General features: G+C 45.5%; 1 protein-coding gene across 1 annotated transcript in view; it reads right to left on the reverse strand.

Moving 5' to 3' along the window:
• Window positions 1–27221, reverse strand: part of SH3PXD2A (SH3 and PX domains 2A) — a 217169-nt gene that overhangs the window by 133365 nt on the left and 56583 nt on the right. Inside the window, exons 4-5 of the mRNA XM_009277841.2 lie at window positions 18771–18847; window positions 9021–9112 (exon numbers count right to left, since the gene is read on the reverse strand). Of these exons, the coding sequence (XP_009276116.2) occupies window positions 9021–9112; window positions 18771–18847 (169 nt within the window). The remainder of the gene's footprint in view (window positions 1–9020; window positions 9113–18770; window positions 18848–27221) is intronic.

The raw sequence follows: 27221 nt of genomic DNA on the forward strand, positions 1-27221 counted from the left end.
TGAAAGGGGGGGGGGTGGGGGAGGTGGGTTTAATTGAATTCCCACTGGCACTTGAGTCTGCACTTAAAAGCAGGTCTAGGGTTATCTGTGAAATTTCAATTAAATCAAAAGCTTTGATAACATGATAAGTCACTCCAGAGTTTGGAGTCAAAACATGTTGTTATTTGATCCTCTGCTTGTGTTTCTGGGAACAGCACGCATGAAAGACGGTCAGCTGCAGACCAGTCAAGAAGATGGAAAGGCTGGAAATGAATCTACCAATAGATCACAGTGTCTCCTACAGCCAGAGCCACTTCAGGTCTGGTATTTTTTATACATCCTAAGTCCTAAAGAAGGCACCCCATTCCTCAAGAGGCAGAAGGACAGAGAAAAACAGATCATCTCGGACACGTGCAGCACTCCAGGGGACAGTTCCCTACTGCCACAAATGTTTTTTCTTTCCAGGCTTGCTACAAGCAAGGTTTTAAACAGCAACAGCACTGGGAGCTGAATGCAAAACTCTGTGGCCAAGAAACAACAAGCCCTGTGCGTGTAATGAAATGGATTTCCAGCGCAAATCCTTTGGTGGCATGGGGTGAACAGGTGAAGCCAGGTGCACCAAACAATAATTGTCTAATGCGCTGTTATGATACAGCCAAGCCAGAAAGAAAGCCCAGCTCTCCTCCTAACTCAAAGCAGGAGGCGGTGGCTCTACAGAGACCTGACTTGCTTTACCTGTTGTTCAGGACTCTTTTGATTGCTAACGCTTCCTCCTCTCTCTTCAGTCGCAACTGCTGGATGCTAAGGGCAGTACCAGACACTCTCAGAGTTCAAAGTCCTGTTTACCGAGGAACATCACCTCTACTTCCCAGTGTTTAGACAGAAATGCTCCACCTTGAATAAATGTGAGATGTCAGCTCCGCCTGGACTGTAGTCAACAGCATTAAAACACATTTTAAGCAATGCCTTCCCTTGTAACATATAGTACAGCCTGATAAAACCCTATCAAACATAATGGGATGTCTTACATTGCCCCCAGCCAGTTCAGAATTGCATATAGGGTTGCACTTGGCACATGTACATGAGAAAAACACTCTTTTTATAACCAGCGAGGCTACTGATCCTCAACAGTATTAAAAATAAAGGGACTCTCCAGATAAGCAATGTCAAAATTACATAGCGATCAACAATAGGAAGTGCAGAGCACTGAAAAGTCCCATCTGACCCCAGGCGCCACTGAGGGATAATTTATCACCCTGGCAGCAAACACCCCATTAAGCGTCTGTCCCTAGTGCTCTCCTCTTCAGAGTGGAAAAAGATCTTCATTAAACAATAGTGAGACCATATTAAATATAGACATAGCAATGACAAGCTGGATTCTTCTCCATGATAAAATCGTATTTGTAACATAAGCTGCCTATTCTTGTTTTTCAGAGATGTGACACACAGAGGACAAGACAGGCTATATTCAATTCTGTCATGTTAGTGAAAAGAAAACTCCACCCCATCTCCTCCTGCCTGGCAGGTCATGAGTCAACAGTGACAGATACCTCAATGTGTGCAATTAACCTGCTAGCAGGGGCTCACCAGAACAAGAAATCCAGATAAGAAGAGGAAGTCCCCATCCCTCTTCCTCTCCTTAGTTCCAGGCTTATCCACAAAGCACAGCAGGACCGGATGCTTCTCTTCTGTGTGGACCCAAAGATCTCTTTTGTGTTTATCAGCATGGGCGATTCAACCCTATGGGCTGCCCCTGTTCTGGGGCATCAAACCAAGCATCACCAGTCTTTAAACAGAGACTTTTAGAAGATCCTGTGGCACTGAGCCAAACATTTCTAGAAGTGAGGGCTCAAGGATAACGGGCGCCCCAAATCCTTCACAACAAGCTTGATAACCTCTGAATCCAGTTATTTTGGTTCTGCTCCAATCCTGCCTCATTAGCCCAGGTTTCCCCCGCTGCCAGATGAATAAATTTGTTCTTTTGGCTCCCTAACTGTTTTGCATATAGAAGCACCAGCAGAACAGGCTTTCCTGACAGATTTTGGAAGTAATGTTTCTTCCAACATTGACTGAGGATTTTAAAAACAAATTATTTTTCTAACTGGTCATTTCTAGAATTATGTTATGGAAGGAACAGGGTTTCTTTACCAGAATCAAATCCTCTTAGCAAATCTCTGAAACCGTACATCTGCAATCATATTGCAGATACAGCCAGGAGATGTGAGAGGCCTTTCCAACATCACAAAATAAATCAATGAGACAGTAAGAAGCAGTTTTCCCAATTCCCTGCATTAACCACTAAACTCCTTTTCTCCGGAAGGAAAGGATTTTATGGGTTAAGTTAAACATTAAGCAAAGTACTACTTTCTAATCTACAAAATAGGCATTGGCAAATTATCAGCAGTGATTGTTCCTTTAGGATATGAACAAAAATTACTGGACAGGAAAAAGGCCCTCAAGCCAACAGGCCTGGCATTTAGTTTTTCTAAAGGCAGTATCTCCGCATTTCAAAACACCTCTTCAGTTCCAACTCTTCTACAGAGAAAGAAGAAAAAATTGTCTTGAATCTGTGCTCATAAAAGTAAACTTTTACTAGCACTGACACTACCGTTGTGTTTGGCCCCAGAGAGGCAGTGTCCGGTGCCACTGCTGAAGCAGCAGCATGTTGGCAAGGCTCTGATCTCGGTCACATTCTGATGGATTTCGGGTAAGTCTGGTTATTCTTAATCCATCCTGTGCCTGTGACAGCATGTCGCTTTTAAACTCTGCAGCATGCTCATAACCAATCCAGGGAAAAGCTATTTCTGTACACTTGGCTGCCAGTGCCAAGTGTCAGCACATTAAACTATCTTTGCTCCTCTCAGCCCTGTGTCTTTTCAGAGTCAGACCTACAAAGCACGAGCAAACCCAAATGTGATATTCAAAGCAAGGAATAAAAGCTCTTGCTGTAAGGTAGCAGCAGTAACGTATGCTGTTCCAATTGCCATTCTTCTACATTTTTTTTTTGTGGTTGCTGAACCTATTTCATTTAACATGCTTTCTGTTTTCCCCCAGGTCTATTGTTTGATATTTATCTACATATAATTTCTTTTTTCATTTTCTGGATGAGTAGCAAAAAGATTCAAATCTTCCCTCAGGAAGCCTGAGTTATTTGCTGGTATCACCGATGCTGCAGCCAGTAGCAAATTTCAATATCCTCCATTTGATATTCCAGCCCAAATCGTTTATACGTTGCAAACAAAAGGGAAAGTCCCATGTGAAACTAAAGAGGAGGACGAGTAATGCATCTGTTATTTCCTTTTTTTCCATTCCTAGAGACTCCTCCATCCCTGCATTGGCTTAGTTTATTTAAGATAACAATCTCCAAGCGAGACCTTCCCAAAGATCATGATAATACGCATTGATGAAAGGCAGCATACACTCTCGGGGTATCTAGAGCCCCATCTGACAACGGCCGGGTCCCAGCGACTGAGCTCCCGCTCTCCAGGTCAGAGGGGGCACAACTGGGAATCAGCCACACTTCACTGCTCTATTTCTGGGGCACAAGGCTGCCTGACCTCTCAGCCACAGATTTATGACAGTCCCACACTATGAGCAGGATACTGTAAAGCACTTCTATGATTTAGAAGCTGAAAAACCATTTTCACGACAAATTTAGGTGCTGAGGCCAAATATTTCTAGTAAATACAGCCCTAAAACAGGCATGTTTGAAAAACTAAACACAGGTGCTCAAAGAACCGTGGTACCTAATTCCCACTGAAATCAGTGAGAGCTGGATTACTAATTAGGAGTAGCCAAGCAAGGCTCTTGGCAAACTCAGCCCTAACAGGTTATTGCATCCTTAGCTACCTAAATCTCAGTGAAGATGATTAAGTCATTCTTTGAAAATATTAACTTTTTCTTCCCTTCAGAACAGTGGGTCTTAACTGCCTCATCCTGCCGCCATCTTCATTCAGAGTTTTCCTGCTCTGTGTTTTACAATTTACTTCCCAGCTGCTAAATCACATAAAAATAAAACTTCAATCTTTTTCTGATTTTGCATTTCCTAGGGAAATTAATTTCCATTCTGCATCTCTCAAGTGAAATGAATTTCCCTAATAAAATGCGTGCATTGAGCAGTCACAACACCACTGCCAAGTGCAGACTGTAACACCGATTGTCATAAAATGGTGCCGACCACATTCCTAAACGATGTGAAAATTATCTGTACTGTAAGTCCTGTAAGAAGGAGCAACCACAAAAAAGAATGACCGCTTTCCTCATAGCACATCTGCTCAGAGACTCAACTATCAAATGTGTTGGGAAACACAATTCTAAAGGGATGAAATATAAAAGAAATATAAGGGAAGAAATATAAGGGATGAAATAGAAGAGAAAATATTTGCATAATATCAAACAAATCAGAAAAAATATAGATATTTTACAGATGAAAAATTTTCCTCCTCTACCAATAGGTAATTGAATTGTTATTACAGGGCAGATCAGAGTACATTTGGGAAACAGAAATAGTCGTATGTAAACATAGTCATGCTTATGGATAGAAAAAAGCATATTAGGGAACTGTGCTTTAGCAGTGGTAGACTCATAAGCTAAAGCACGCTTCCTTAACATGGTCGCTGCATTACCCTGGCAACTTCTTTCCGGTTTCCTTATCAGAAGCTTGTAATACGTGAAGAATAAGGGGAGAATCCAGCTTCCATTTTACAGTGGCTGCCTGGCATCCGAGTATCCGAGTGTTACACCAGTATTTACGTGACAGAGATACGATCAGTAAAGCTCATGGCTACAGACCACAATAAAGCATTTCGTTCTTCAGTAAAGGCACCTTCAGCATTAAGCCCATTTGCTGCATCAACCCTTATAATATTATGTTGTATACCTAATAAGTTCCCTAGTTTTCCTGGATTTGCTTATTGTTTGAAAATCACTTTATGATGCTTACAGGAAAAATATTCTCAGATACTGAACGCTGCTTTAAATTCAGTTGTTAATATTATTAGTGGTGGTTTAAACAGAAATCTCGTTTGAGCCTGCATGCATTTCAGGGGGAGTACTGGAGAACTGAATCCTGGGCTCTTGGTCTGCTTTTTAGACTGGATCCAGACCCAGAAAGAAAAAGCGAACTCACATGAGTGGTCTGGCTGTGATACTTTGAACCTAACTGCAAAAAAGCCCTAAAAGCAGTGGACCATATGAAATGTCTAATTGATTAATCCTACTCTTTGGGTATTTCTGTTATTTCTAGTAAAAAAGAATCATTAAAAAAATGGTTTCTGAGATTTTGTTTGTTGACTATGAGCCCTGGCCTGACCTCAGCCTTGAATTTAAATCCCCAGTAGAAGTCTGAAATCAATCCACCTCTGGCTTAGTTATCAGTAATTATAATTATTAACAGAAGTATCCAGTAAATGAATGGCTTTCAGTGACATAGTGCTTTAACTTAGAATAATGGAATAATTCTTACCTTACAGTATCTTTTCCCATAGCAATGCAGGATCTGGTCCTTACATGGGCATGGTAAAAGACACAAGCCCAGCCATTTGCCTATATACATATGCATTTGCTCAAACACTAAAATTCCACATATTACAAACCTAAGCAGTTGAAAACTGCTCCTCCTGTACCAGAGTTGATCGTTTGAATCTTGCTTTTTCTGCAGCTAATCAGCAGAGCGGAGCGAGAACAGCAGAAGTGGCTGCCCTGGGAACACTGGCACTGAAGCTCCAATCCCTGCCTTGCACATCAGTGCTCCCAACGCGTGCCGGCTCCCTTGCAAAGACAGTGCTTTCACCATGTGAAATGGTCCGAGAGAGCTCCCAGACTAGCCCACAGAGGGATTTAGTGTCCTCCTATGGTCTCTCCCATGCAGCGTGAAGGAAACCTGCTGTTGGGAGCTATCTGACCTGGAGCTAGCTCCACTGGCAGGAGCAGACCCAGAGGAGACTGTCAGCCAGTTCAAACGCTGTGATTTCTTGAGACGTGTCTCCAGCTATCTGCCTGTAAGCTGCTGTACCTGGAAGAGGTTTAATGGAGCTGAAAGGAATACCTTCTGCCTATTGTCACAGGACTCGAAAGCCTGGACCATCACCAAAACAGGAAACAGAAAACCTAAGCTGCGAATCCAACCAAACAAATTGGCCGGATTATAACAGTGTTGGGAAAGCCCAGCTTTTGTTATAGCTGGATTGCATGCTGCTCAGCGCTGCGGGCAATTGGAGCACAGCAGCAGTAGGAAATGACTCTGTAGGGAGCAGCCTGCAAGCCAAACACGGCATAACCCGGAGAGGACAGTACACAGAAGCAGGGAGGAGGCAAGGGTAGGGCCGATGAAGAGTTACAAGGAAGAAGCCAGGAACACATTTGTAAAAGTGCCTAAGGGACTATAGGGAAATGTTGGTTTCTTTTAAGACAACAGGAACAGAAGCGAAGGGCACAGCTTCGCAGCTGAATTACTGCAGTAATACATAAATTACTGCATGTGCAGTAATCATTGCGAGTCATGGCTCAGCAATTAAGGGCATGGATACCTCTCCGCACATCCCGGCTGTGAGGTAAGCCAGACTTTTTTGTGCCTCTTCCCTTGAAGCCATCCCTTGGTGGCTGAGTCCCTCGCTTGGCAATATTTGTTCTCCTTTAGCCCAGCCAGTTGAATGCCATGTCTATGCTGATACATCAATATACAAACCACCTCTGCACTGAGTGCTAAAAGAAACAGCTGAAGAAATAGATAAAATAATTAGGGTAGTCTAGATGCTGCCCCCAGGCTACACCCCTACCATCCCCAGTGAGATGAATGATGGACCATGAGGTCCAGGGAAGACTGAATCCATAGGCCTTGGGTACCACTGGCTCACTTTTTCTGGAAGGGCTTGGCAGAGTAGCAAAACGAGGGAATAAATAGGGGTTTTCTCTGGCTGATCGTGCTCCTTTCTGCAGTGACTGTGGAGGCTGAGAATCGCCCTGGAGGTGTCCTTCCCCCGGACCCTACACAGTGGTCCAGTGAGCCCCAGATCTCCTCCCTTCCCCCTCAGTTCACGGAAGAAAAACACTAAGATGTTTCCATTGGCTTTTACATCATCTTTTTGTAGATTGAACTAATCTTCAGTTTCAACAATACATCTTTTGTGAAGCACTCCCAGCAGAAACCTTAGACACCTTCCCTAAGATCTGTTTGCTTACAGAAGATGAGGTAGGATTTGTTTAAACCCAGCTAGATTAATGTCTTGTAGACATTAGTGAAGTGAGATTTAATCAGGTTATTGCTCTACATTTTCCAGGGAAATAAATCACACTTATTACTAGGTTGGAGTAAGACGCAAGGCTTGGGCTGAGAAAATTTAGTCTTTTCTGTTTTTCCGGGGGGGAGTGAATGGATAACTTGAAAATTGCTGCAAGGCTGTTGAACAGGTAGCTCAGCAAAAGGCCCTCAACAGCTTGTAGGAGGGAAAAGAGAAAGAAAGCCATAATGGCTAGTGCCAGCCGGGGGGTGGGCCTTGGTCCCCATTCCCTGCCTTGCGGAGGTCCAATCCTGACTCTGTTTTACTCAGGCCTAATGCTGTAGGGTCCGTATCAATAAAGAAAGCAGACAGGAGTGTTAAACAGCATTTAAAGCAGACTCCCGAGGTCCATTTGAGATCCTCCAGGTGAACTCTCCCATAACCCTGGGCACCTCACTCCTCTTCTGGGTGTCTGTTTCTGCCTGGCACATGGGGATGTCTCCTTGCATCAGAGGGGTGTTGTGGGATCAAGCAACCTTTGCAAACCTTCTTACAGACCCTAAATGGAAACTGTGATGGTCAGGTCTCAGAGTGTAGGCATATCCTGCTGCAATGGTTTCTAAGTTTGCAATATGTGTTTAACAATGAACATGCAACTGTATTTATTCACCCCATTTTTCTAAAACAAGGCTGGCTAGAAAAAAAAAAGCAGCTCTTTGATTTAAAAACTGCTCTTTTTCTCATTCAAAAAACAAAGACTTCACTCTCAGCTATGCTACCAGTGTTTTCTTTAGTACAAATGCTAATACCTCCCCTTGTATAAAACCGTGTAGATGCAAGAGACAAAGTTTGGGAAATCAAACTGCAAAGGTCCTCTCCTCTATACCAGCATGGGAACAGACAGCTGAAGTCAATACAAATCTTTCCGCTAACTACAGGTTTGCGTGCACTGAAGCGCCCAAAACCCAGAAGCTTTACATCCCTTTCCCCTTACCCAATGGGCTGTGCAAACACTGGAGAAAGCAAATTACGGTAACGCAGTCTGCAATCAAGTTTCAAATCGTGCAACAAAGCAGCACAAAACACAATGGGAGCAAGTCAAAATCTTATTGTGGAGCACAATAAAATATATCCTGTTCAGTATGAAGGAGAAAAGGAAATATCAGGCAAGGCAGCAAAGTTGCTTGTACCCTCCTGCCAACGCTTTCCCTGGATAAATTAGTCCTCTGAACCCTGACTGCATCAGCATGAATCAGCCTGTATGTTCCAAGGTAAAGGCTACGATTCTGTTTCGTGTTCAATGGGAACTCTTTTCCCAGCCTTTTCTTGGCTTCCTGCTTAAAAAGAATAGACTCTCCAGAGACAATTTTGGATCTGGACCATAATCTTGCTCCCTTCAGATAACTAAGTATCTCTGGGCAGGAGTACATTTAAAGAAGCAGCTGGTAATTATGAACCAAGTGCTTACTGGCAGGATTTCCCCCCTGCTGCTGAGCCAATGCTTTTGGGAACTAAATGACTCCTTGGTGATAATTATCAGGTAAAACCTACAAGTCAGGGGAGGTTCCTTCATTAGAACCATCAGCAAGAAACAATGCAAAGATGGGTGGAGGATGGCTGAAAATTGTGTCTGAGGGTTGCTTGACTCCCCTGTGCTCCACACACCCGACCTGGTTGTACGTAATTGCTGGGCATTTTCTAGGTAGTGCTTGAAAGCCACAAAATCTGTTCCCACACCTACAGCAGTAATAAAACCAAATGACCTTTTCCTTCCAGCTAATCAAAATGACCTCAGCAGCACTGGAAATCTATCACAGCACTTACTCTTTTGGAGGATTAAGGTCTTCTGGGCGAGCCTCGAAGAACCTGAAGACTTCATCGCACTGTGAAATGTGAGGAGGAAGCCGAACCAGCGCCTGCAAAGCAAAACAGGGAGGGAGAAGCACTTAGAAAAGTCAAGTTCAAACCATGGCCTCAAACATCTAAACAAGCAAGAGGAGGCAAAACAGTTCTGGCAGGGGGAAGGGAATACAAAGGGAAAGCATCACACCTGGCTACTTACCTGAGAAGAAAGGAAATAGCATGTCTTGACTGCAAATATCAAGTAGGATGCAATGAATTGAGACAAGCAATGGTCCTTAGAGTCAGCCAATGTAATTTTTTTTGCCATGTGTACAAGAGCAGAATTTGGTCCACATGTGCAAAACCATAACACTTGAGTAGATAAGTGCTCTGTGGCTGGGACAGTCTCCGTGACATGTGTTTGCACAGCACCTCAAACAATGTGGTTAGGGCTTACAGGCTTTATGTCAATGCACACAAATTCAAGCAGTGAAAATCTACAGACTCAACACCCACTAATACAACAGATTAATCTGCTCCGTAAAGCTTCCCATTAAGCACTGTCAACAGAAAAAGCAGTTTGCTGAAAAAAAAAACCAACCAACAAAAACAAACAACAATTTGCTCCTAAATTAACAGGAAAGGAAGTTTGATTAAGTGTCTGGAAAAAAAAAAAGGCAGAGAGGCTATTTCCACATGAAGAAGGCTTCGCAGTACATCCTGGCTAACAATGCCCATGCACTCGGCAAGGCACAGGTACACAGCACTTGTCGCATTCAGCAGTAGTTAAGTACAATTTGGGTAGCAACCACATTATGTTGAAGTGTACTGGAAAGCGAGACTTCAAACTAATGAGACAAGCACACAAGGCAGAAACCTGCTATGAATTTGCTGTTCAGAATCTAGAGCCTGATGGTTCCAAAAGAGGCCAAAGAGCTGTCCCCAGCCCACAGAGATGGGACAGCAGCTCTAAGTGACATGACTCTGAGATTGCCTCCAGAAATGACCAGCAGGAGAAGAAAAGAGGCTGGAGTTCACCCCCTCCTGTGCTAAGTTACGTTGAAAATAGGCCACAGGTTAAATATAGACCAAGCTTCTTAGAGATCGTGGAAACCTGTTTGACAAAATGAGATTGTCTGGCTCTTCTGCTAGTTGAAAGTAGGACAAACAATCTTGAAAGACGGATGAAAAACTGCACCAGAGCTAAATGAAGGTGCATTAGGGCGAACTGGTTATACTAACCCATGAGACATCTGATTGATCTTGGTCAGACACACCAGAAGGCCCAGCCAAAGCACAAAGGCAGGAGAGGGCAGTTGGTTACCCTCACGGCTGTTTTTAACCAGGCTTTAGAATTGGCCAGATTTGTTTCCAAGACCACTCCTGCTTGGGGATGTGAAGGAAAAGAGCTGAAAAATGAAAAAATCCTGCTCTGAAACTGCAGGTCTCCAGTATTAGATTATGGGGTCTTGTTTTGAGGTGGCATGAAATTCAAAGCCAAGTGCTTCCACGCCTACAGCTCTCCTTTCCCTGGTGGAGGGATGTTATAAAAAAACCAAGGAAAAACCATTTGCTATCAACAGGCCTGTGAAGAATGAGGCTCTGACCTTTGGTCACGTGCAACCGCACTACAGAGCAGAAGAAGATACCTCGCAATAAGGAAGCAGCATCAGATGCAGAAGCCGGGCAACAGCCTGGCAGGTCCAAGTGCTGGGGCATGCGTACAGAGCACTACTGGTTGCTGCACTAACACAGGATGAAACATAACAGGTGGAAAACTCAAGTGCTTTAATTTGAATGAAGGATGCCCTGGTCCCCACTGCTATCCACTCAATCTTGCCTAAAAGCGTAACAAAGGTGTAAGCTTTCTGCCCTTATTCGTAGTGTGCATAAACACATGCATCCAGCTGGCAAATCAGGACTAACACTGGGAAGTCAGGAACTGCCCGGGAATAGTAACAATCACAGCACGTTGAAAGAGAAATGCCTCACCAGCACAGGCTAATGAGGACATAGACAATGTTAAAGCATGTTTTATTCATCTGCATCTCAAGCAGGAGACAGACTTACATAGAGAAGCAATGCTGTCTAACCAACAGTGGATGGGGCTGAGATTTAGTGATGGCTCTATTACTAGCGCCCTTCTCGGTTCAGGCAGGTTACTTAACATCTTTCCGTCAAATTCAGCAGGGATATATCTTCAGTTATCCACTTACAATGCTGAGCAATAACACTTACCTAATCCGCAGAAACGTTAGGAGGCTCAGATATTTAATATCTACAGTGTGTTTTGAAATCTCAAAGGGCTTGATCTTGTGCAGTCAATGGGGCAAGAGCAAGCACTGCAAATGATATGTATCATTACTAGGGAAACACAAATACCCAAGTTATACGTATCACAGGGGGTCCTGGACATCAGACACCTTCTCAAAGAGTCACCGCTTCCCTACAGGTCGCAGGTGTTCACCCTTCCCAAAAACCAGGCTACAGATGTCAATATTGAGCTGGAGCACAGAGTAGGTTTTCAGTGATGGAGGAGCACAAATCCTACCAAGCTGCCATGGAGATTTGTGTTTCTACATCTTTAGAAGCTTTAGGAAATCTGACCCCCTGAATCAGTGGTCCCCTGCCTGGAAATCTCCAGGACTGCTGTGGTCCTGTCGGGCCAAAGTGGGGTAATTGAAAAGCACCTCTGTAACTCCAGGCTTTTGCACGCAGTGGATAAAAATCAGCCTAAGCCATTTCCACACCCAGCCATCCACCTTCCCATCCAATGGACACGGCAGCCTTGAGGCAGGGCAGACTCTCCTGCTTCTGAATCACCTCCCAAAGTACTGCAATTTTCAGCCCAGTGCATGGAGGTGAAATGAAACCTACCTGGTAGTAACTTGCCATTGCATGTTTTTCAGGGAGCTCAGGTGTAAGTCTGCAGCCAGTCAATTTTTACTTGTTTTTGTTAAGGCACAAAACCTTAAGAAGGGGTAAGAAATGCTGAGAAAAGATAAGAAAGTGCAAGCAAGGGTGTAAAACCAGGCAGAGTCAGTCTATTGACTTTGGACAGTGGCAGGGAGCAGCAATGCTTTTTTGAGAAACAAACGTCTCTTCAGCAAACACACAACATCTACCCAGGAGCAAGCCAAGTCCAACGCGATTCCAGCGAGCGAACAAAAAGTGCATTGAGGAGATGAGGGACACCGCTGTCACTCTGCAAGGGGAAAATGCAAGTTTCTGGCATTTCCAGCAAGACAGTTCCAGGGCAGAGCTGCAACAGGCTGAAGGAAAGACTGCAGGGTCAAGGAAAGAAGGGTAAAGAAAAAGAGCAAAACAGATGATGAAAGGATGGAAAGAACAGGGAAGTGACATTCTTCCTGGGATGTGGAAACCAGAGGTAAATGCACACAGCTACAAACAGCAAGCATCCAGAAACGGCAAGGAATTTGCACAGGAAAGGTGAGAGATAAAAAGTGCCAGCGAGCAGAATTCAGCCTTGCACAACCACCGAGTATTATCAGTAATAGCATGTTTCCTTGCTTGGCATGCAAAGGCGGATGTGCACTGCTCAGACCTCACACGCTCCTTAGGAGATACGCTTTTATGTGTTATTTCAGCTTGTAACGATTTCTGTCTCTCCATATTACAGGTTTCAGACAGTCTTGCAGAGCGGATGATTCGAAAGGCTATTAGAAAAGCTGTAACGTCAGGCAGGGCATGAGCAAGCAGCCCTCGGCACTGGGGATGGCCGGCTACTCACACAGTGCCAGCTCATCTGCAGGCAGGCTGCTGCACGCCGCGCACAGCATTCGAAGCAAACAGAGCACCAGGCACAGGCAGGAGTTCATCGCTTAAGGTTACGTGAACTGCAGACAGCTCCGTAGGACTACATTACAGCTCAAAGGCTTCACAAAATACATGCACATGGGTATAAAACCATGCAGGTACTTGTAAGGATGCACTGAGTGCTGTGTGGTGCATTTATGCAGATACGTTTATAAAAAACAGACACACAGACATGTATATGTAGAGATACACAGCGTGTGTGTAGGTGTGTGTGTATATACGCACAGAATGATATTCACCCCACTGAACTTCATATGTCTAAAATGGGAGACTGGTCACACTTGTCCATCAACTTGTATAATCGCTAGAGAAAGACCAGTGCCTTCAGGGCCTGCTCTGTCTACCCCACCATGGACGTCTAGCTCTGGGTGGGGTGAATCATTGACTGCCTCTCCCCACAGCCCATTGAGGGAGTTCAGATATCTCTCTCTTGGATCCCTAATGTTCAGTGGGGTTAATCCCAGCTCTGCACACAAATACACAGAGACAGCTGACGGTACCGCATGGTTATGACTCCCTGACTTTTCATATTAAGTATCCTGTTCTCAATTGTTTATCATTTTAATTAACGTTAATCATTAGTGCCAGACATTTGGGAACGGCAATGAGTCCAGCAAGGGGGAAGGTGCAGTTAAAATAGTTCATTTCTCGGAACAGAGAAATAAACTTTCACCCAAGTGAAAACACTTTCCATTTCTGTTTTGTTGAGAGCCTCAAGTAACTCCAAGCTTGAACCCAAAGCACTGAAGTGTGGAGGTTGGATGGCAAACGCTGTCAGACAGAGACACGGATAAAGAGTATATGGTGGTGAGTCAGACTGGAGAAGAAGTGGGGAGATGCAGGAATAAATAAAGAGCTGACGGAAGGAGGAAAAGAAGGTGCAGAGTTTTGCGAGTAACTGGGACATAGTTCTGGGCCTCTGGCATGGAAGGACCATAAAGCAATGGAAAGCGAGGCTCTACTCCAGGTGCTGAGGGGCATTGCAAATAATTAACTCTCATTACTGCAGCTGGTCTAAACACATCAGGATTCTGAAACGTAGATTAAAAAATGACAGATAAAGTTTGAAAGTTTTTCACTTCAACTCTTGCATTCTTGACCAGGACTAACTATTACTCCATCTTCAATGAGCACTAGCTTAGTTGTACAAGGGGTAGAGACAGAAACATCTGTATATCTGTCTTGACAGGTTCAAGGATTAAACCTTGAAAGAGAGGCAGGACTGAGAGACCAAGAGGGAGGTAATTATGGTTTTGAAGTGTGGTCTCTTACACTGTGAACATTAAGAAAAGAATGACCAATATTTCCTAGCATTGTTGTGACTCGCTCATCTGATTTTTATTTAGGTGGCGTGCATTTGGGTACTTAAGCCTCACCATAGAAAAGCCTGTAAGCTTCTACTTAAATCCTCCTCCAGTCGGGACAGCGTGAAGGCATGTGACAAATTCAGGTAAGTGTTTATGACAGTGGGACGTCACATCTTAAGAGCTTCCCTGCACAAAGATGCTTCCCTCAATTAGGACCAACATGCACAAAGATGCAAGTCTGCAAATGCTGGCCTGAGTCTTCCCAGAGGGCTGCGTAAGGACAGGGTGGTGGTTTTGTGAACCACCGACCTGAGAGGTCCTTCTTGAACACAGGACGGTACATACTGGACAAGCACACACCAGAGGTGTGTTTGGGAGATCAAAAGCTTAATAAATAAAATGCCCCTGGCAAGGCAAGGCTATGAAGTTGCTCTTTCTTTCACATTGGCAAAAACTCCTAAACAAATTAAGAAAACCAGGCCCAATGAGCCCAGAAGACCTTAAATCACACTAAACTCATTCCAAGCCTACAGTTAAGAGGGAAATCATCCAGAGATACCAATTCCAGTGGGCAGCACACATTTACTGGCAAAACGCAGTTTGTTTAGTAACTCACTCAGGTTACCACTAAGGACATCCAGACCCTGCACTTTCATGTTTATAGATGAGAAAAGTCCTGGAAATCTTCCCCTGTGTGTCCCACTCCTCTGTTTTTCACTGCAACTTCAAAGTTTCTTGCGGCCTTAGCAAAAACACTGGCCTAATTACCTCTGTGATGGCATTTCTCCAAGCTGGTACAATGCGATGAAGAATCACCCAGGTGTGAGGGGTCGGAAGGCCCATGCTGTAGGGTGCAGAGGGCTCATGCCCCTGATACAGAACATTCTGCAGACCTGCCCTTACTGCCAAGTATCCCCACAAACTCTCAGACGGCCTTTGCCTGTCACTGCTCCTGTGCCCAGCGCAGGGACCACAACACATCCAAACAGCAGAAGTCAGACCTGCTTCTCAGCCACGCAAATCACCACGTTCTGTCAGAGACAGTCTGCAAAAACAAAACAACAAATGGTCGAACATTTGCACTGCTCGTTTGCCAGAGCCCATCTGTGCTTCGTCTTTCCACGGCATGTGAATTGGATGGAGAACCCTCATCTGGCAAAAAAATTACCACAAACTTTGCATCTGAACTTGCCTCCCTCCTCTGCTTCCTCACAGATTCGAGTGGACAAAGGTCTATTGTCTCATTTATTCATTTTATTATCCCATGTCAGATTTTCTCCATCAACTTCACCCACATCGCTCCAGCATAATTCTCTAAATTTTTCAAAATTAAGCATGTTGTCTGCCTACCCATCTTAGGACTAGCATAGGACATAAGCTTTGCACTCTTCTTTTATAGAAGCAGGACCGAACTTGTCAAAATAATGCTCTTGCTCTACATTTCTATACAATTCTCTGAAGAGTCAAAACATCCACTGGACAGGGGAAGAAATGCAGAAAACAGCTAATACTTCCAAAGAGGTGGGCATGATCCCACTCTCAAGCCATGCACATGCACCAGTAGCTGCCACAAAGTAGGAAACCGTAGTGAGTAATATTATTTTATTAGAGAAAAAACAAAACAAAACAAAACATTTTCCGTTCTTACACCAAGAGGGGATTCATTGCATTTCACTTCAGCTTTCTAGAAGTTAGCATCGGAGCTAGGGGAGTCACTCAGGTTCCCTCTGTAGTTACAGTTAAATGGAGAGAGAGCCTGTGTCTGGTTTAGGCTGGTGAAGTGAGGATACTCTGGTTCAGACTCACCACCTAATTTTCTGTTCCCAATTCACAGCTTTCTGTCATTCCTGGTTAACTTCGTATAGGGATGGAAAGATTACAGTAAGGTTATGAAGGTCATGTTCCCAGAAACCTTTTAAGTGGTGACCTTCAGTGAAGGTAGCAAGAAAGCATTTCTGAATTTTAAGCCTCTGCTAAGCCCCAGAGATGAAATCCTGTCCCTGCTGAAGATCAGTAACAGAACTATCACTGACTTCACTGTACCAAGAAGCTCTCCTCCTACAAGCCGTTTCCCTAAATTCTTTGTACCTTTGAAGTTCAGTGCCTGATTTTCATCATTATTATTTTCAGTCTTCTGAACTTCCATATCCTGGGCCACGTTTGGAACAGCAATAACATAGGACAATCATTTTTTGAATAAATGCAAATTGGATGAACCATAAACGCTCAGAAGAAAAACTTAATCTCATAAAATATGCAGACTTAGAAAGGTTGGGAGAGGTATGAGTTGCAACTCTCAGGTCCCTCTGTTTATTTACACAGGTTGCCAACAGTGTGCTGTGGGATTTCAGAATGACTGGATACGTCCTGTGCCAGGCAATGGTGTGACCGACCACCACCTTCATTTTACTCCCTGCAATTAGGAGGAGGCTGTAGTGGAAGCAGAAGAAATCAGCCCATACTGGATGATAGGTAGGACATCATAGCTACATCTGTACTGATTTTGAAGAGTGGGCACAGGCTTGCCTACCACCCACACTGGACACAAATTAATGTCTGGGCATGGGTTTAGAGTCAAATGCAGGGGATGGGAAAAAAAGCTTAGCATTGCTTTACTTCCCGGCACTGGCTGAAGCTCCCACCTACCTGCAGCCCAGACTGTTCAGGCACAACCACGGTCATACATGCTCCAACAAGATACACCCCAGGGGGACAGATGAGTTAGCCAGGGCCTTCTCTCCTTAAAGACCTGACATCCCATGCAGAAAGACACTATGGAGGATGTAGCCCTCTTGAAGCACTCATGCAGACGTGAGACGTAATGCCTGCTCAAGCTTTTCAGTGATTATGAGCCTCGCTCTCCAATGCCATCCAGATTTAAACATCTTCTACTGTGAAGTACTGAGGCAAATTAAATACAAATTACAGTAAACTGCAAATGAAATAAAAAGACACTACATCAGGCACAAGTAACTTGTGAGCCAGAGATCACTGGAAGCCGGGATAATATTCTGGAGAATTCACTATATGCTTACCCAGGGTTCATGCTCTTTGCTGGGCACCACTGTGGCTGCTGCTGGAGATGGGAAACACTGGGCTGGAAGAAACTGGGGTCTAGCCTAATACAGCTGGGTCTATGCTCATAAAAGCAGTGCCTATTAATAAACAGATTAAGGATACAGCTTGGCTTTGGGGAAGCATCCAGCCATGTCTCCGAGCTGGGCAGCAGCATCAAATCTTCCCCATATGATGTGAACCAGAGCAAACTGAGCCAGACTTCTCCAGGAGAGAAAAAAGGAAGCAAGGAGGAGGGCGGCAATCACAGCGCCACGGTGTCAACGAACATGCCAGCGGCCGACACCACAACATATCCCTCGGCCGTGACCGGCGGGGTGCCGGCAGGCCGGGCTGGGTTGGGTCGGGTCTGTCTGGGGCACAGACAATGGGGTCCCAGAGAAGCAGCTGCCCCCGCGGCGTAAGTCACTGCTTTCTCCGCCACGCATCTGCTGGGTGAACCCTGACATCAGCCCTCACCGCTCCTGTCGCGGGCAGTTCCTGTCTGAAGGAGGGCGGCTGGGGACGCAGTGAGACCCTACATATTTTAAAGAAAGCCGTTTGGCCGCCGGCAGGAAGACAGTGCGTTAATTGTCGCACAAGAAAGCCTGGTCTCATGAGATAAGACTTTAATTGCAGCTTCCTTGCCCAGGGCGGGTGCGGGGCGGGGGGGGCAGATGGCATGGGTTTCACTGCCCCCCCCTCCAGCATGCCTCAGGCACTTTGGCAATCTGCTCCCAATTTTGGATGAGCAAATGTCTGACTGGAGAAGTTCTTGGGAATGTATTTTTCCCCCTCCACCTGCTCCTCTGGCTTTCTAAAAACGGAAAGAAAACCCCACGGGAAATAAGAGAGGAAGTCTGGGGTTTAAATTATGCGCTGACTGACGCGCTCGATACCTCTACAAAAACTGGGTATCCGTCTTGCTTAGAAATGACTTTTAATCTACTGTCAGAGGATTAATTATCATCAAATCATAAACTCTAAGCTAGAAAGGAAAGATTAGGTGACTTAACCTTCTTCTCAACACAGCCATGCTTTTCTATCCTGCAATAAATTTCCAGGCTTTCACTCATCAGGAGAAGCACTCCTGGAAGCCACCGGTCCACGCCCAGTGCTGCACCAGCCGGCACTGTCCCTCATGCGGCACTGGGGGACAGGCAGGGAACAGAAGAAAACGCCATCTTAGTTGTGCCTCTCTGCCTGCTCAACTCCTGTATTCATCGAGGCTGAAGTAGAAATAAAATCCACATTTAGGGCAGATGAGGCTTACCGCCTTTACTGAGTAAATGAGGCACCAACCTGGTGCATAAAGTTTGCAGGGGAAAATGCTGCGAGGACCCTGGGAGCAAACAGCAGCCTGTTTTCACCTGCCCTGTTAGTCCTGGTGGTGTTTGGGAAGGACCATCCTTCCTTATGATGGACTCAACACAGATGAAGCTCTTAGCAGTATCTGGCAGGGAAAGCCCAGCGTTGTTGGTGGCTGTGAGCCCCCACCCAGCAGGGCTGCCAGACGCTCCCCCGGAGCTCTTACCCTGCAGTACTCGTCGATGGGCTTCAGCCTCTTCACAGCTACGTCTCGGACATGGCTCCTCCGGAACAGGATCTTGCCTAAGGAGGGAACAGATGAAAGGGGAGGGTTAGGGGCATCGCCTGCCATGCGGGATAGCGCAACAGCACTGAGCAGAAAGGTCAGCAGATGGGATTTCATCCCTGGCTCCAACCACAGCTGTTGGCAGTGCCGGTGGCTGAGCTCTGCAACCCCGTTATGCCCCCAGTAGAGGAGTCCCCGTACTGGAGAGGTTCGCACAGCAGCAGCTTTGTGTGACTGCAGCCCCCCATCGCTACATGACAGACAGGACGGCACACTCGGAGGAGGTGTGAGCAGCAGATCCACTCCTGCCCTCGGAGCAAATTGCACAGAAACGTGCTGCGGGGCAGGCGACGGAGGGACACGGGGCCATAGCTATTACAGGAGCGTGCATGGCACCTCTCTCAGCTGGATGCTGCTGGTCTTAAGTTTGCACAGGAGATGCAGCACACGACCAACGGCTACCACAGGCACAGCAGCTCTGTGAAACCTTGGCGACTGACGCCGAAGTCCTGCTTGTGTGAGCTGCCAAAAGGGGACCACAGCGACTCACGGGGCAGAGGGAGTTTTTCTGATTTCACCCTGTAGATAACACAGGAAGTTTTGGTTCCCTTTTAGTGATGGCATTATCCTAGAATGGACCGACACTATGTTATGACTCCCTTATACTTCAGGGCCACTTTGGCATGTCCGTCCCGGCAGCGCAGGGAGCATCGCTGGGGTGGGATGCGGGCTCCATCTACGACCCATGCCTGCCTACTCAGCCACTTCCCACTGTGGATGCTCCTGCCCTTGCAGGCAGACAAACCACACAGACAGCTCACGAGCAAATACAAGGCTGTTGGTGACAGAGCCTTTATAAATCTACAGAGTGAAACCAAATAATAGAAGAAAAATAAACAAACTCTCTTTTTTTGAAAGTAAAAAAAAAGAATAACCTCAGTGTCCTTACTGGATGACATTTCTGCAAGCAGTTAAGATTAAATAAATGGCTGGGTTTTGTGTGAAACTGATTGTAACAAAGTTTATAAAAATAATCTAGGAGCTGAGTTTCCCCACACACAAGGATGTCATAGAGTTGGTATTTTTTTGGCTTGAAGGGATTATATCTTCATATCCTTTTTTGGTGGTTTTCTTCCCTTTTTCTTTTGTGCTGTATTTCTTTTAATGTAATGAGACAAGAATAAATTATATGTTCTCCTTGTGGTGGAAGAAAACAGTATCTGCCAGCATTATTTAGTCCATGAAATGTCTATGTAAAAAAACCACTGACATATATACCACCCACTGCTCCAAACTTCTTCTGCCAACAGGCAAATGACATACTCATCCATAGATCATGGGATAAGAAAATGGACTAGGAAATGAAATCAGATCCAAAATCTGAATATGTGGCTTTGAGTTTGTCATGATTACACAAGCTGAGAGGTTAATGAAACAGCAGCCTTCAACAGTCCAGTAGCAGAGGCTCTAAACCCTCCCAGACTCTGCCCCTTTTGGTTGCCTTTTCCTCCACAGCTGCTGATCTGGAAGGTGTTAAAGCCTTTTGTTTCAGACAGGAGAAAGTGGTTTATCTCCATCACCAGTTCTGGCAGCAGAACAGTTTGTTCTGTGAGGCAAAGCCATTTCCTAGTGCCATGAATTTATCTCTCTGGGTTCCCTGTGGTTATCTCATTACAAAGCTGGTGCTGAGCCATCCTTGTAGGATGCGATGCCATGCGGTCACAGAGCACAGAGGAAATCTTCAATAGGTGTCTGAGACGTTCATCTGAGCTCGAGCGATTTGGTCAATAAGCTGCTGGAGAAGGAAAGTGGCACTTCCATCTCCCTGCACCGACCAACTTTGGACACACCAAAACATTGCTGCTTTCCTGCTTCTTATCCTGGTAAATGGGGAGAACTACCTGCACTTCCAAAACATTTCTTATTATTTCTGATAGCCTCCAGGATCACATTGTACTTGTACTGCATAACTGCAGTAAGTGGCTTTTTTGGGGGGAAGGGGTGTGGGGGTAGCTGTAGAGAAAAGACTAGTTCCTTTCTCAGTCCTCCAGAAACACTGGTGTGGGAGATCTTGGTATTTCTTTGCAACTTTTATAAATATACTGCAAAGAGAAAGCGACATTTTGGAAACATTCTCACTTTCTGGCTTTCCTGTTTTCAGTTCAAGCCACGAGTCGAAAGTCGAACCGGTGACCATATGAAAACATAAAGGAACCAAAGACTTAAATACATTAAAGATCTCCTGTAAATGCAATTCAGCTTTCCTAAAAAGATAGTTTACAGGGAGGCCCAGTCTTCAAAGTAACATAATAAATGAAAGACTCAAACTTGAGAAACAAGATAAATATAATAAAGAACGTTATATTAAACACAGAGTATAAAAAAGACCCCAGGATATGATGAGTCTTAATTCAGTCCTTAAATGGAGATGGAAAATATTAGGATGACTGTGGTGTTAGGATGAAGCAAAGCCCAGAAGGTGCTTCCATTTTTATCCCTTCAGAAAAAGGAAGATTTTCCCTCTGCTGTTGGAAGCTGGAGAAGGCTCAGTGAGGGCTGTGGGGAAGACCTGTAGCTGCCCAGTCCAGTATGACATTCAAAACTGAGATCTGGAGAAGGCTGAGTAGTTTAGAGCACCATGGAGTAGCAGTCAACAAAGAAAAAAGCAAGAAGAAAAACAAGGACACTCTGCAAACACATCCAGTTCTGATGGGCAGCAAGGAGGGAGCCCCTCACAAATCCTGGGGGTCCTCAGGCAGAGAAATCTCATTGCCAGGGGTACTGAAGCACCTCTAAGAAGGGACAACTTCCCAAACACCCAGCTTCTCCCCTTTTCTGGGAAGACAGACTGCTGACAGAAGCTCAGCCAAAGCCATCACGGCCGACCAGCAGGAACCACTGCAGATCCAGTACGAGTTACTACTGCTTTCTCCAGTTCCCCCATTTCTACTGGTCTTCCTCCGAAAGCAGGGGAGGTCCCATGGGACTGGAAAAGAAAGGTAACCCGAGAGACCCACGCCATACACTCCTTATGCTCTCCAAGCGCGTGTGCTGGACACAGACCCCATTAATGGAAAGCTTTGCCTAATGAGGTAGCTAGCGTCACCATGAAGAAACAAAGAGCAGGCAGACAGCCGAGCAGCAGGGGCATGTAAAAGCCAGCGAGGAGCCCTCAAGGACGGCTGTGGAAAGGAGCATTTCACGCAGCGCTAATATGAAGCAGGGAAGTCCCAGGGTAGCCGGTAAATGCAGAACAGCCCAGGCAATTTCCTTGCAAGGGTGGAGTAGTGGTTTATGTGCCACTTGGCTTTTCCTCCAGGTACTTCCATGTCTCCAAGGAAAGGATCTACTTCTACGCGAGTACATACAGCACTACACCCCCGTTTTACAGAAGGACGAACAGCTTTTTAACCATGCTGCAGCCCAGCTAGGAAGTGAACGGGAAGTCTGTCTCGGACTCAGATGGGAAGCTACAGGCTACGCAGGATGACGCTGCCTTGTGCAAATACTTCATTCACCGATGTGCCAGGCTCGGACTGGGCCAAGGGAGGTCTAGCACATGTTAGGAAGGACTCCGAGGACTGCAGCACTGGGAAAGAGAAACCTGGGGAAGACACAGGGCTCCAGCCCTGCTGCTAATGCAGGATAACAATATTTATTTTTATCGTTTTTTCTTTAAAGAAAATATTATTCCTAGGAAATTAACGTGGATAAGAAGCAAAGTATCAGGTTTAGCATTGTAGGGGACATCTTAAGTCATCCCCTCATCTCTCTGTATATAAATAGATGTAGTCTTTAATTTCGCGACCACACACCTCTTCTCCCACAAGACCTCAGTTTCCTCCTGTATACACAGTGGGTGCACAAAGTGGGAAGAATAAAGCTATGCAGGAGACTGTCTATCTGGCAGCTGCTGATTCTGCAAGCTTAAAGGTATCCTCTGAAAATCACTTTATTCCTGTATAACCTCATACTTAGAGTAGCACAGATTTTAACAAGTGCCATGGACCCCAAGAACAAACAGGCTTAAAAGCATCCCAACACTCTGGTCCTCCCATTAGCCTACAGGTCTGTGCTGAACACACCAGAGGGGTCCATAGCCTAATGCTTTGTAATGGTCAAGGACGTGGTTCATGCAGGGAAGAAGCCCAGCTCCTGGTGGGCTTGGTGACACTGTGGAGCACAGTCTGGAGGCAGGACAGCACTGGGCATCACTAGGCAGAGAAGCACTAGAAGTCCCTGAGGGGATGCCTAGCAGGAGAATCCAGGCTTTCCTCTTCAAGGGAGGGGGACATATGCTATACAGCCCCTACAGTCACAGCAGATGCCAGCTGTCACAGCAGCTACTGCCCTAGACTGGTGATTTGTAAGCTCTAAGACAGCCTCTAAAACAAATCTAATTACACCTTTCACTGCCAAGGAGAGGTGCTGTATATCTAAGCCTCAAGACCTTCTAGAGATGTCTTCATGATCTTCCCACCACTGTGGCTCAGCCCTGAGCTGCCAGCTTTGCTGCTCTTTGGAGCCAGGCAGTGAGTGGGAGCTGTGGTAGGGGCAACAGGGAGGCAGGGAAATTGCTGTTTAGCTCCTTTACAAATCTACCAGAGAACAGATCCACCTCTTGCTTACTCTCTGATTGCTGAGCTTGAGTCTCTTTTCAAGGGACGTCTGGGTGACGGATTTGACTAAGGACACCCGTTATTTCATGCAAGGAGTGTCTGTCAGAGGTTAGGAAGAGCCCAAACCCACTGTCAAAGGGACGATGGACAAATGCATATTCACATTTAATCTTCTACTTCAAGTACCGTCACCACACTTCAGAGAGTAGTACGTGAAGCAAGCCATATGATAAATATTCAACAGCAGACAGCCTGAAGACTAATGGGCACATTAAAAATACTGTAATGTCTCATCTGATTTATGTTTAAAAGAGACATGTGCTGCCTCTGACTACAGAAGCTCCAGCTGTGGAGGCTCTGTCAGACAGCTGTCTCCTAAGAGCAGGGAAGAGCTCCGGTTTCTGCCTCTTCATGTTGCTCTTGTTACTGTGCTGTTGGTTCTCTCCTCTTTTTACCCGAGAACCTGGGAGGTACCAGGTCTGTATATATATCGCAAAGCAATGTGTTCAACCTAAGATCAACTTCTCAGAGACAGAGTCTGCTTATGAGATGAGGCCAGACTCTTTTTGCAGTTACACTGGGGTTGCATTGGTAAAAAAGAGTAAACAATTTAACCCTCACGCAGTTACAAGGTTCTCCTTTCGGGCTAAGCAGCTTCCTCCAGTGTAACTAAAACCATTTTGCTGCTCAGGTATGTTTATGAAGGCTTCTACTCCTTACACATAGCTGTTATTATTTATACACTGAAGAAGCACAGATGTGCAATCAGATATGACACAAATTCCCCTCAACCCATTTAAGCTGTGACATCCACCTCAGGGTCCTGCCCTAAACTCTCAGGCACCTGTCACACAATGTAAGTCCCAAATGGGGCATTTAAATACGCACTGCCACCTTGCAATGTAAAATACGTAATTCAACAGCACAACACTATGGGATAGAAGAACAATTTTATGTTTCTCATGGAAGTACGTGTGATTGTCAACCAGATGGCAATCTGACAGTGGCCAAAAAAGAGGTGTGTTCCTTACAAAATAATGTCTTTCTTTTACATGGGGATCCCAGTTTCCATGGATTGTTTCATCCTTGATTTCCCGCAGTCAGAATGCCAGTGCCAGGGTCCTAACACTGATGGCATTTGCTCCTGACAAAGAAAGGGGAGGGAAATGATTCATACTGTTTCCACCGGTGGGAGGGGGAAGGACTTTTTTAATAAGTAGAAACTCGTGACAGAGTAAGAACTGTTGGCTGAACTTGGCTGCCAAAGAGCCTCAGTTGATAAAGGCCTTTGCTAATCAGCAGGAATTACTATGGAAGGTGACAAGAGGTGACGGAGACAGATGGGGCAGCCAGGAAAGCCAACACAAGCAACAACAATATTGCCCTGATATGGGGGATGGTGGGGAGGGTGTCCTTCTGCACTTGGATCCTGTTTTTAATGTGCATAAGCTGCAACGTTAACGAAAATCACCAAGAAGCAAGAAAGCATGGGAAATAACGTGGCTTGTATAAAAGAGTATCACCAGGAAGAAAAATCTTCCTCCATTAGAAGTGATAAGCAGAGTATGCCCTTATGTTAATAATTACAAGGGGAAACCAAAGACAGGCAAGAGGCGAGGCTGGATTCCCGACCAGCAAAGAGCTCCTACCTCTGAACCTGGCTGCTTTCCACCATCTGTAGGGATGGCTACTATCCTCCAGGGACAACAGCATCAGCTATAGAACAGCTTTGCTAGTACAGACTTTGGGAATTCAAGCACCAGGCACAGCTGGAAGAAGGAGAAAAGCCATGAGCACTGATGCTGAAATTCAGGAGTGACAGATGGGGGCCATGGGATGCAAATCTCAAGCTAACAGCTCTGTTACTGTTTATACAGTGTTCTGCATAAGCCAAGAGCTACTTCATGTTGCTCTATGTCCTGCTGCTATCACCCAAACAACCCATTGCTCCTGTAATCTGCTCTTCAGCTGCCCCAGCTGCAAATCTTGCACCTCTCCAAAGCAAGACAGGAATCATGGTGCAGGCAAATTACGCAGTGTTTAGTCTGGAAAGGGCAGGCAAAAGTGCTACAAAATTATCCTTTCAATTTTCTTACTGTGGGGCAGCTCTCTGTGCATTGGTCTGTATGCACCAGCAAACCCGAAGAGATCCATCACCTTGCTTAAACCAACTTTACCACCAGAGTACAGCAAAGTAAAGCATCTACACCACACAAGAGGATCTCAGTGTGAGCACAAGTCCCCAGATCCCTTAAAACTGAACTTCCCAGTCTGTGAGTGGTTGCAAAATGTTGGGACTGTTAATTCAGTGAGTAAAGTGTTCAATTACTGCAGTGAAATCGGTGCCTCCTCGAACTACACAGTTCAGCTTCCCCAAGGTGGAAGGTGAACTCATTTGTAATTACTGGTTGCAAGTGCTACATTAGCCTGCAAACAGCCAACTGCTTTTAATTGTAGAAAGCAGTCAGTTTGTCCGAGGGGAGAGGGAGAATGGTATTTATACCTCCAGCCAGCAACACCGGCAACTGGCACACTCTCACCTGGAGGAACTGACCTGATGATAATTCCAAGTCCCACAGAGACGAGGAGCCAAAAGAGGGTCACATTTTCAAAACATCCGAGAAACACTGACTTAGAAAACAGCACGGCTTCCTCACACAGAGGATACAGGAGCGTCCCCCTCTTTGCATACAGTCTTTGCTACACTGGGAGCAAAAGGCACAGAAAAACAGGAAAGCCTATGCAGATTGAAAGCATCACGCTTGCCTATGCATACTTCTCCGCTAAGATAAGTATCTGCACACTTACACATCCACTGCACCTTGCATTTTGTTGAACATCCTCCAAAAAGATCCATTTCCAAATTTCCAGGACCAAGTCATCTAACATGCAGAAACATCAGGGCTTAAATAATGATCAAACTATCTAGACCCTATACCAAACTGATCAGAGAAATGTCAACCACTATGTCTCATTGCTGAAACACTTGGTTTTCCTCCTGTATCAGCTGACACCAGTGTCTTGCTTTCACCTAGGTAGTTAGTGGCTCCTAACCTGTGATCTCCAAATCACTAGTGGTCCACAGACAGTGTGCAGAGCTATGCTCAAGAGTAACTTTCGCTCCCTGGCCAGTGCGGGAATGATGTGGATCAGTGTACATTGGTCCAATGAGTTTGGGAACCAGCAGCCCCTGTTTGTATTACATATTTGCTGGTGAACATGCTTGTATCATCCAAGCTATTCCAGCTCCTGACCCCAGAGTGGGAAAAGGCTAGAGCCTCTCAAATGCCTTTGTGCCACCTTAACCGTGAAAAATGTTCTTCCTGAAGGGCAAGACCACGCCGCTGTAGCTACACTAACTAAACTCTTCCTCCGCTCTCTCCAAAAACACATCATGTACCACCTTGCTCACTGGGGTCTGTTGAAGTCAATAGGAGTCTTTCTACTGACATTAGGTGGTATGGACCCTCAGGGAAGGACCATATGGTCCCACCTCAATCTTTTAAAGCAGGAGCCTTAACGATTTGAGCCTATTAAAACATTTGTACTGTCTTATAAGCTCTTATGAGACTTGTCATTAGTGCACGCGCTGGTGTGACACTAAGCCCGAGACACTACCTCACAGACACTGGGCCAGCGCCAGCCTCCCCGACAGGGAGCCTTTGAGCTACATCCACTGGGGTTGAAGACCTTGCAGCAAGGTCACTGGAGGGAGGTGGATTTGCACTGCGCCCTTGCCAAACTACACTGGAAAAGCTCAGTAAGGTCCTAG

This window comes from Aptenodytes forsteri, unplaced genomic scaffold (genome assembly GCF_000699145.1).
Source record: "Aptenodytes forsteri isolate BGI_AS27 unplaced genomic scaffold, ASM69914v1 Scaffold15, whole genome shotgun sequence".
NCBI classification, from domain to species: Eukaryota; Metazoa; Chordata; class Aves; order Sphenisciformes; family Spheniscidae; genus Aptenodytes; species Aptenodytes forsteri.